At 42.6% G+C, this 12,130-nt stretch overlaps 1 protein-coding gene across 1 annotated transcript in view; it reads right to left on the bottom strand.

Annotated features, from left to right (window-relative positions):
* Nucleotides 1–8,420: 8,420 nt before the first annotated feature.
* Got2 (glutamate oxaloacetate transaminase 2) overlaps nucleotides 8,421–12,130 on the bottom strand; it is a 110,564-nt gene continuing 106,854 nt past the window's right edge. Inside the window, exon 10 of the mRNA XM_080282729.1 lies at nucleotides 8,421–9,809. Within this exon, the coding sequence (XP_080138855.1) occupies nucleotides 9,687–9,809 (123 nt within the window). The 3' untranslated portion in view covers nucleotides 8,421–9,686. The remainder of the gene's footprint in view (nucleotides 9,810–12,130) is intronic.

Raw genomic sequence — 12,130 nt, forward strand, 5'->3', positions numbered from 1 at the left:
ACAAGGGTAGGCAAGGAAGAGGTACGGCGAAGATAATTGATGATGATTTGTAGGGATTCTGCTTCCATAGAAGACACATGTTGAGTGTGAGCTGATGATATAGCATTATGGTGCTGTTGTCTGGAGGAGGGGGAGCACTGGACAAGCTGTATAGGCTGAGCAGTAGAGGAAAAGAGGGAGAGACCAGGAATACAAGATGGAGAGGATACAACGGTACGCTTACGTTTGTTAGCTCGGGGAGAAGGTGAGGGAGGAGAAGGACGGGAGGATACAGTATGGGAAGGAGGTGGGGTGGAGGGAGCAGAACAAACAAGAGAGGGATGGGAAGAAGAGGAATCAGGAAGAGAGGCAAGAGTGGCAAAAGAATCTGAGAGAGGAATAGAAGTAGAGACACTGGAAGAGCTTGAAACCTGTGACGTAGGGGTGGGTTTGGACACACGGGCATAGGAGATGCCAGGGTATTGCCTCAAGTGACGTGTTTGTCGATGGAGGGTAAGCCCCGTTTTCCACCTGATGTGAGACACTTCGGCATCTAAGATGTATGTAGGACATTTCCTATAGGAGGCTGTATGTTGCCCCCAACAGTTGGGCAGGATCGGATGGTAGATATGCAGGCGGACGCTGGGTGTCCAGCTCGCAGGACAAACAGCTTGAGACCGAGAGTACTTTGCTAGGTGACCAAATCGCCAGCAGGTGGTGAACTGACAAAAGGGAGGAATGTACAGTAGGCCTACTCTTTGATCGAGAACTGTGCCTCCAATAATAACTGAGAATGGAAGATTACAGGATTGGAATATTATTTTGGCTATGTTGGCTGGTTGTTGGCGGCATCCCCTGGGAGGGATCGTGTAACACTGCACTGAAATAGTCTGGCGATTTAATTCTTAGAGGATGGGTTTTATGTCTTCCGCACATTTGGGGTAATTCCTATTCCCGAAAGTGATGTAGGAGCGACAGCGAACAATATACCTGTAGTTGAATTTAACTGGACGTCCGGAGAGATTAGGAAGGGATTTCCCGAGGAGTCCATTAATGCTTTAACTCTTTCTGCCTGAGCAGCATTCTGGACCTTGAGGAGGCGAGAGCCGTTTGGTCTTACAGAGAACATCACATTGGCACCTACCTGATGCAGCAGGGAGAGATGAAGTGAGAGGTCATCTGTTTGGGACGTAATATTAAAATACTTAGACCGGGTCTAGGGCAAAAAAAAAAAAAAAAAAAAAAAAAAAAGGGGGTGGTCGGAGTAGAAGCGAGTCGGAAAGCAGCAGACGGACGGAACGAGGAAGCTGAAGATACAGGATGGACAGATGGAGGAAGGGGAAGAAGGCAGAAAAGGGTCAAGGGCAGCTACAAAGATTGGTACTGTACACAGGACACCAGTAATTTGGTGTATGGATTACCTTTTTATTCATTTATTTTTCCTTCCTCTGTTGTTATTAAAAAAAAAAAAAAAAAAAAAAAAGCATGGAAGTGACTGTGTGGCAGGACTCAGGAGTTGGTGCTGGTGGGTAGGATGAAAAAGGTAAGGGAACAGTGGACGGAGTCCGAGAAGTACCAAGAGGAGAAGCCGGAGTCGTCATCGGGGTCAAAAATCCGGCAGAACCAGAAACCACCGCCATGATTTTTGCTCAGGAGGAAAAGGCTCATCATGACGGCTGAAAAAGAAAGGATTATTTGGGTGGACCCGGAGTCCAGAGGCCCGGCCAACGACCTACGTAGGGATCAAGCTCCAAGTATGCACTCCTTACCCTACCCTAGAAGGGATAGCAACACCACGTGGGAGAACTAAGCCTCCTAGCACAATGATGGGTCACCGGCTATTGGCCGAGAGTCCTACCACTAAGCAACAGAACCCCCGGATCCGAAAGCTGCAGCTCAGCAGCAGTTCCACCCCTGCAGAAGTCTGCCTCTGCAGAAGTCTACACACTACGGTGGTGCCAAACCACCATGATCCCCACAACTGGCCTGACCAATAGCCCACGGGCACACCCTAATCCTTCCTTTTGCAACTTACTCTATGCCAATGATGAGAATTTTGATGAATGAGGAAAATTACTCTCATTTAAAGCCACAGACAGAAAAGAGAGAGTAGGCGAAAGGGAAGGAAGAAGCAATAGCGGAAGAAAAGAGCCTTGCAAAGTTACTTGAGGCAGCAGCAGCGACCTGAGGAAAGGGGAGAGGGTAGAGCAGACTGGAGATGAAAGTGCAACATCCACCCTGCAACCAGACTTCCACACACCTTGGAGTTCATAAGGTACCCATCCACCCTGCAACCAGACTTCCACACACCTTGGAGTTCATAAGGTACCCTGTTATAGCTCCCTTACACATCAAGTCCATATCCCCTTTGGCCCTTTTCCTCACAGAACCACAAATCTCATCCTCTACCGATATAAATTATCTCCATTTTGTTTTCCCGGTTACCATCTCCTTACAAACTTCCGTAACAAGGGCGGCACCTGTTCTTATATCAAATCCCAATATGCAGTTGACGCTCTTTTAAACTTCACTTCATTCATTTTTGATTACTCATTATATAAACTAAATTGTCAAAACATTACCAAAATTTGTGTATAGTTTATCGTTCCCTCAATGCTTCTTCGGAACCCAGTGTATTTGATTCCATATACACTCAGTTGAGTAACCTTAACCTTGCCCTTGGCACCGAAATTACCATTTTGGGTGATTTTAACATACATAATGTTGAATGGTTATTGCATTCTGCCCGGACTGGCGACGCTGGTCTAGAATGCGAGCTGTTTGAGGAATCGTTTAATCTCACCCAGTTGGTAAAGCAACCAACCAGAATACCTGATAATCCTGACCATAATGCCCATCTCTTGGATTTATTCTGGACAAATAATCCAGATCAATACAGGATAGAGGTACGGTCACCACTTGGATCCTCTGACCACAATCTCATCAAAGCCTCATTAGTTAACCCTTCCACACCTCCCCGTTCTGAACCTGTCAGGGTGACCCGATGGCACTAATTGATAGGGCAGACTGGGATGGATTTAGAAGTTATCTTGCTGACATTCCATGGCAGTCTTTCATCTCTAGTGATCCCAATTCTACCCAGTCCCACATTTGTGACTTAATACTAGCTGGTATGGATTTATTCATACCAAGTCAACAGTTCGCTAAAAGATCGAACTCTCCAAAATGGTTTGATGGCAACTGTGCCAGAGCAACAGCCCAAAAGTCATTAGCATATAACTTACTTAAAATCAAAAACATCTGAATCACTCTCCCAATTTAAAATTGCTAGAAATCATGCAAAAACTGTATTAAATCTATCTAAATCAAACTTTCTTCAAAAGCATCAAAACTACTTAACAGCCCTAATGACAATAGAATATTCTGGTCAACTCATAATTCTTTCAATAATAACTTTAACAAGTCATCTTCCATTCCCTCACTAAAATCTTCAGATGGCAACATTACAAATGACCCGCGTGGGAAAGCAGATATCTTTGCCGGTACCTTTGCCAGAAACTCTACCATAGACGATAGCAGCCAGAATGTCTCAGTACTGGAACTTGATTCTCCCGAAATTGCCCAACTTAAAATACAGACAAGATACGTAAAATCCATCCTAGACAATTTACCTACCAACAAAGCTCCAGGCCCAGATGGAATTCCGCCAATTTGTTTTGAAAAAGTGTTCCCCTGAACTTGCCTCTGTCCTAGCTAAATTATTCAGACTATGCATACGTACTTCTTTATTCCCAAATTCATGGAAAGAAGCCAATATCCACCCAATTCCGAAGAAAGGAAGTTCGTCTGACTCCTCCGATTACAGACCAATAGCTGTCACATCTTCTCTTGGTAAGGTATTTGAAACTTTAATTACTAAGCACATTGTTAAACATCTTGAATCCAACAACTTAATTAGTGATAGACAATATGGTTTTCGCCACGAAAGATCCACCATTGACATACTCAAACTCTTAACTCATACCATCCATCAATCAATTGATCTTTTTGGAGAAACTCATGCAGTAGCTCTTGATATCTCTAAAGCTTTCGATAGAGTATGGCACCGTTCCCTGCTGTCCAAACTCCCTTGCTATGGACTAACGTCTTTTGTTCCTTTGATTTCTTCATATCTTAGTGACAGGAAAATAAGAGTAAAAGTAGATGATGTATACTCCAATTTCCACTCAACGCCGGCGTGCCGCAGGGACCAGTTCTGGCACCAACCCTGTTTCTGATTCATAGTAATGATCTCTTATCTGACACCCACAATCCCATTCACTCATATGCGGATGACTCAACATTACATAGTTCATTCACACTCAGACACCCATTTACAAAGTCTATCTCTACTTTTCAACTCAGTACAGCCATCTCCATAAATCAAGATCTATCTACGATCAGTGAATGGGGACAAAACAACCTTGTCTCTTTTAATGCTAGTAAAACTAAATATATACAGTTTACTAATACACATATTGCCAGATTCGTACATTACCATCAATGCTACTAATACTCCCATCTCCAAAAGTATTGAAATTCTTGGCGTCTCACTTAACAGTGCCCTCAGCTGGACCTCTCATGTCAGATCACTTGCTAAAACCGCCTCAAAGAAACTTGGATTATTGTACAGAATCCGTAACTTCTTCGCCGATGAGCAGTTTGCTATAATTTATAAGTCATGTGCGCTCTCAGCTTGAATATTGCTCACCCTTGTGGAATGGTTGTGGAGAGGTTGCATTAAGACAACTAGACAAAATTCAGAACAAAGCTGTTAGAATCATTAACAACCTTGTCATTACATATAAACTACCTCCCCTGCATGTAAGAAGGAATGTTGCCTCCTTTGCATTATTTTAGATATTTTTTTGGCAAATGCTCAGACGAAGTTGCGTCCATGGTGCCACCTCTCCATGCCTTCCCTCGTGCTACACGGGCATCTGGTAGCGCTCATGACTGGAATGTCACTCAGCCATATTGCAGAACTTCTGCCTATCAGAATTCTTTCAGGCCCAGAACTGCATCTCTCTGGAATTCGCTTCCCTAGAGTTGTTTCCCTCCAAATTTCAACCCACAGCTGTTCGTCTAACTGTTACAGATATTTTATGAACGGAGGACGCCAGTAATCTGGTGTATGGATTTTTTTTTTTTTACTCATTTGTTTTTCCTTCCTCTGTTCTTTTATATAAAAAAAAAAAAAAAAAAAAAAAAAAAAAAAAGTCTCCAAAGCCCCCCCACGACAACAATCAGCAAGGAGATGGGGGATGGGATTAGACCAGTGACAGATTTTTGTGCATCTGGGACTGCAAGTACTGGACAAGAACTTGGTAGACTAGTGCAGAGTTTTGCTGATGTCTGTGAGCATCGTGCCTTGACAGTAAATGTAGAAAAGAGTAAAGTGATGTTTATTGAGAGAGAAGGTGACTCCCAGTGTGATGTTACAGTGAATGGAGAGTGACTGGAATTGGTGAGAGAGTTCAAATACTCGGGTACAGTGATAGAAAAAGAGAGGAAAATGAGCAAAAGAAGTTGAAAGTAGAGTGACAAAATGAAGAAAAGCAGCAGGTGCAATGAAGGCCTTGATAAGAAACAGAGGCTTGAGTGTTGCAGCTGCACGAGGCTTACATGAGGGAGTGTTAGTGCCAACTTTAACATATGGATGTGAGACTATGGTGTGGCATGAAAACGAAAAGTCAAGAGTAAGAGCAGTGGAGATGGGAGTGCTGAGGAATGTATGTGGAGTACAGAGGGTGGATAGGATAGGAAATAATGTGATTTGTGAAAGGTGTGGAGTGAGGAAGTTGGTGGACACCAGAATTGAAGACAGTGTACTGAGATAGTATAATCATGAGGAAAGAATGGATAACATCAGAGTGGTGAAAAAGGTATATCTGAGTGAATTTTAAGGAGGGAGGAGGCGAGGTAGGCCAAGAAGGTGGAGAGATATGGTGGAAGAGTGTTTGAGGAGGAAAGGTTTGGAAGTCAGTGAGGCTAGGGAACTGGCACAGATCGAGCTGGCTGGATGAATGTTGCAAGGAGAAGTGCTTGATCAGGGATTTTGGCACCCCTTGTGAGCGTAGCAGCATCTGGATTGACTCAGTCGGAAACATTTGTGTGAAGCTACAGAATGTGGTGAATGTTTTTGGCGTATCCGATAGAGCCAGGATTCCGGGGGCTTGAATGATGAGTGAATGGAAGCATGGCCCATTTGGATTGGGTGAGTTTGTGCTGTCTAGACATTGCTACTCCTCACCCTGCCCTTGGGTGGGAAAGGAGGTCCGGGTGATGATGATGATGATGATGATGATGATGATGATGATGATGATGATGATGATGATGATTGTTGATGATGATGATGATGATGATGATGATGGATGATGATGATGATGATGGATGATGATGATTATGGATGATGATCTGGGACCACAGGGATAGGATTCACAGAGAGGTCAGTCAGTGATAATACCTTTTTTACTTGTTGCATTTTTAACAGCTAGGAGTCGGTCACCACTTGGGCACGCAGAGAATGTAATATCAGACCCTGCTTGTTGGAGGACAGAGATGGAGAGAGAGAGGTCATTGGTGGTAGGGTGAATGGTGAAATATTTGGACCATGTCTGAGGCCCAAAAATGGAAGATGGTAAGGAGGGGTTTGGAAAGAGGGGAGTGGGGAGGAGAGGGGAGGAAGAGGAAATAGAAGGGGGACAGGGAGAGCAGGAAAGGGGTGGAAAAGTAGGGGAAGGGGGATCTGCCAGACTAGGAGAAGGTTTAAGAGGAGCATCTCCCATTGCTCCTTAAGAATAATTACAAACTCCATCACTGGCCATGGTGAGCCAAATGTGTAAAGCAGGAAATAAACTGGTTCACTCCTGAGAATCTAGATCTGGAGCAAGAGCAAAATAGTGAAACAAAGGTCTGTCGTACCCATACTTCCCTGAGGCCATTAACGACAAACAGAAAAAAAAAGGGACAGCCTTGCATCCCATCGACAAGGCTCTCACACCTCACGAAAGATGGAAAGAAAAGAAGAGAAGGAAAAGAAGAAAAAAGACCAAGCAAAATTAGTAGGGTCAAGGACTAGGACCTGAGGACAGGGGAAGCAGTACACCACCACCCCCAACATCAGGCCCCAGCCCCAGACCCCAGAGTCCCCCCACAACTGCAATAGGTTTGGTGTTTGAGGGGGTAGGTAGCTTCCGTATGTTGACCACTATACAATGAATGGAAATTTTAACCCATGGGGGGTATACTGTATTCCTAAGTCATGAGAAGTATTCACAGTTTTAATCTATCTATCTATCTATTGCCAGATGCCATAATCCCATAAGGGGCGGCCATTTGACTTTGAGTTATTTGTTTTACGAGGAGGGGCACTAACCCTCCACCAACCCACTTGACACATAGGGAGCACGTATGAGTTGGTTATATGGTTACCACCCAGCGTTGTAAATGGTTTCTTGGCTTACAGGAAATCATTTGGCTTGTCACTCAATGTAAAGTCACCTGTAAAGGAAAGAAAAGCAATAAGAAGTGACAGGAAAGATGGGAGATATAGGAAGAGAGGAGGGCAGGCACAGAAAAAGAATGATAAAGGCTAAGCAAGAAGCATCTGCATTATTTTTGGTAATCTAACATTCATTCATTCATCATCCAATCCTACATTGCCCCACGAGAAGCGTAGGACCCCGGGGCTAGGCAAGTTGGTCCTGACATTTAAGGTGAGAGTGACCAGCCTCACTCATCCCTGAGTGGCATTACATAAGCAATAAACCCCAACCATCCCTTGGATATGAACCTTCACTGGCTCAATCCGATTGGAGCACCAACATTACCCACTTAACCACCAGGCACCAAAATTTGGTTATATGGTTACCATCCAGCATAGTATATGGTGTCCTGGTGTACAGGAACCATTTAGCTTGTCACTTAGTGTAGAGTCGTGTAGAGTCACCCACAGGCAGAAGGATAAGGAAAGAATGAAGGAAAGAAAGACAGAAGAGGGAGTGTAGAGTCACCCGTAGGCAGAAGGAAGAGGACAGACTGAAGAAAGACAAAAGAGGATGGGGGGAAACAAGGATGGAGGAGAGGAAAGAGCAGGAACCTGAATGCACCATTACATCGAGTGAGTGGATGTTGAGTGCCCCCATCTACCACAAAACCCCAGTAAAAAATAAGGAAGTGCTGTACTGTCTATTTTGCCTTAAAACTGTCCACCTTAGCCCCAGGAGACACAGACTTTAATGTCCCTTAACTTTTTCCATAACTCCCAAAAGGAAGATTGTAGAGTGAAGGAAAACTCAAGACTGCAGTCCACCAGGCTTGTGTCCAGATAAACAGAGGCATTAAGAACAACAACATGGTGTGATGCAGGTCAAAGTCAATGAAGGCACTTGCTTTCATATGTTCTAAATTTCTGTATGTAATGATAAAGAAAAGGTCCCTCAAACTATATACAATTTTCTTTCTATGAGTACAGTATTATACAGTATACTTATACAACATGTCATGCAATATTGTAGCTACTCATAACTAATATCACTCAGCTTGGTGCCTTTAACCTATCTCTATAACAATGCTTTATGGTATTTTGCTGTAATACGGACAATATCTACTGAAGAGGACCTTCACACTGGTACCAATATAACTCGGCCGCTCCACTGCCTGACTACACAAACATCCTTCTGTTTCCTGCCTCCCCCTTGCAAGGAGGATGGTGGACAGTATGAAAAGGGCAACTTCTGCATGCAGTCTACCAGGCTCATGCTCAGATGACCCTGGGTCAACAGGGTAAACATACCTGTATATAATAAAGTCCCATAACTATATATTGTACAGAGTAGTAACCATTTCACATACCTGTGAACAGTAATATCCCATAATTACACAATATACATTAATAATTATACAGCACAATGTATTAACCAATTCCTAAATTACCATCAACATACAGCTACAGGTAATAACAGACTTCAACTTAAAATTATTTAAATAATTAAAATTCCTGTAGCCTAGCAGATAAATTCAATAAATATACAACACTTCCAGCAAGAATCTACTGTATGTGGGTGGGCCAGCTGAATATTCAAATATAAAGGAATGAATTATTATAGGTTATCCTGACTATCATGGTGCATAATCCTTGTGGGAAATTAATTTTCAATTACTTATTATCATACTGGTTCATGAGCTACTTTGAATAGTAATGCCCAAATCTCAATATGTATAAGACACAATTACCAAAATATATAAATGACCATGAACAAAAACTACTATAATCCAGTGCTGCTGCAGTCAACAACATACATGTAATTTCTATTTATCCTAACATATCTAAAGATAAGAAGTATATTGTAGGTAAAACCAAGGATACATAATTTCCGGCAATATTTGACAGTTGATGTATTGTGTGTTGTTGTTGTTGTTGTTATAACATATTTAATAGCACTGATTCAAATTAAATGACAAACATTAGACAGAAGGAGTAGCTACAGTAGCAGTCAAGGGTGTTCCTGCTACTTATCATCTAAATTTCAATGTGACAGAGCTGAACCAATACATATACACATTATATATATATATATATATATATATATATATATATATATATATATATATATGCAGTGTTATAAAATCATTTAAGTTCCCAGTTCTTACATACAGCTTTATTCATGAATTCATACATAATGGTTAAAATATGAGTATACATTTTATTTGGTGACTTGGTGCATAGCATGAGCCAGATACTCAACATTTGTAGATGCAATACCAGCAACTGAGATCCGCCCATCCTTTGTCAGGTAAACTGAGTATTCTTTGGTTAGTTTCTCCACCTGTGCACAAATAACATCATGATCAGCATTAGCATACCATATTAACACACAGGAAAATCCTATCCTGATGTAATAAAAGGAAATATAAAAATAAAATAAATTTCTTAGTATAATAGGGAAAGTGTACGGTAGGATACTTAGTGACAGAGTTAGAGAAAGAACAGAGAAATTAGTTGGAGAAGAACAGGGAGGCTTTAGGAGGGGAAGAGGTTGTGTAGATCAGATATTCATTCTTAGATCTTTAGTGGAAAAGTTTCTAGAGAAGGGAAAGAAGTTGTATGCAGCTTTCATGGATTTGGAGAAAGCATATGACAGGGTGGATAGACAAGGATTGTGGAAAGTGTTAAGAATATATGGAGTAGATGGTAAGTTCTTGAATGCCGTGAAGAGTATGTACGATGGTGCGAAGGCTGCAGTGCGTGTGGATGGTGAACTAAGTGAATTTTTCTCTTTGAAAGTTGGGTTGAAACAGGGATGTGTCATGTCTCCATGGTTGTTCAATCTGTACATGGATGGGGTAATAAAAGAGGTACAAGGTAGAGTAGTGGATGTTGGAGAGGCCCTGGTGAGAGAGGATAGTGTTTGGAAACTCCCTGTACTGTTGTTTGCAGATGATACTGTGTTGTTGAGTGAAGACGAAGGGGAGCTGCAAGGCTTGGTGAATGAGGTTGGGAGAGTGTGTAAGAAACGGAATCTAAAGGTGAATGTAGGGAAGAGTAAAGTGATGGTCTTTGAGAGAGGTGAAGTCAGTGAATGTACAGCGAGGTTGGATGGTGAGGAATTGGAAAATGTGAGTACGTTTAAGTACTTGGGTAGTGTGATGAGTAAGGATGGAGGTTTGGAGGGTGAAGTGCTTGAAAGGGTACAGCAGGGAAGAAAGGTTGCTGGTTCTTTGAAAGCAGTGATAAGAAACAGGGAAGTGAGCATGGAAGTGAAAAAGTTACTACATGACAGTATTGTGATACCAACTCTAACGTATGGAAGTGAAGCTTGGACGTTGTTGGAAGGAGAGTGAGAGCAGTGGAAATTAGTTATTTAAAAGGAGCCTGTGGAGTCACAGGGAGAGACAGGCTGACGAATGAGAATATAAAGAAGCGTTGTGGTGTGGATGTGAATGTGACAGGAAGCGTTATGAGGAACACACTGAGGTGGTTTGGCCATGTGGAGAGGATGGAGGGTGAAAGACTGACGAAGAGAGTGTATGTGAGTGAGGTGGAGGGGGGAAGAGGGAGGGGGAGGCCGAGGATGAGATGGAGGGATGGAGTGGAGAGGTATATGAGAGAGGGAGGTGTGAGTTGGGAGCAGGGCAGTGAAATGGCAGGGGACAGGGCGACTTGGAGGCGATTTGTTTGTGGCCACCCCAAACAGGATTGAGACATCTGGCAATAGATAGATAGATAGAATTACTATTCATCCATCATTCAAGTTTTTTATATTCTTTGCTCAATCTCAAAGGCAAAAGTACACCAACCTAGGTACTGGTACGTCTTATCATTTATCAATTCCTGTAAAAGACATCTTTTATATTACCAAATATTCTCTGCTAGGGTATATTCAGATAATTTTCAGACTTAAGTACTTTTTAAACTGTAAGAGCCTTTAGAAATCCCTTTATTAATTAGGGGCTCTCCTAAACTGGATAACAGTCTCGTACCAGTAATATAATAATTATGACTCTGAGCTGAAAGGACTGAATCATCCTTGCAAAGCCTAGACATGAGGCAAGAGTTATGCAAGTACGGAGGTGGCGAGTGACTACACGTCTGAGTTTACCACTACCACCACCCTCCTGCACCAGGTGCTTTTCATTACTCCACATGCCATAACTATTAGTCACTGATCACAAGGCAGTGATATTTGGCTGCTCTCTGACTGACCATCTGCTCTGCATGATATGGAGGACACTGCAACAACATTTACACAGTCCCTTAAGATGTGTGTTGCTCTATGTTATACTTGACATTTTGTCTTGTTTTGCCCATTCAGACATATGCTGAAGTTCTAGGCAATTTCTGGTGATTCTGCTTTTAGTATAGGTCCCTAAAGGATAATGGAGAGGGATGCTTTGCAGCAGTGGTACCAGTGTATCCAGATGGCAGTGTCACCCAAACACACCAAAGGTCCCTCAACTCCCCCTTCGCCAACCGGAAGGAGGATAGTGGATTGGAACATTTGAGCAAAGCCAAGTTAATGGAGACTACTTCATTTCTTTTTGCAGATGGCCAGCAGCCACTCCAGTCTGCCAGCCCCTTCTAGTCACCCTAGCCTGAATCACTAAATCCAATTCTGGCATCCACACACACAAATGCAAGCAAGCATAC

This window comes from Coenobita brevimanus, chromosome 94, assembly GCF_032717465.1.
Source record: "Coenobita brevimanus isolate Jiangsu-jjx chromosome 94, ASM3271746v2, whole genome shotgun sequence".
Taxonomy (NCBI): Eukaryota; Metazoa; Arthropoda; class Malacostraca; order Decapoda; family Coenobitidae; genus Coenobita; species Coenobita brevimanus.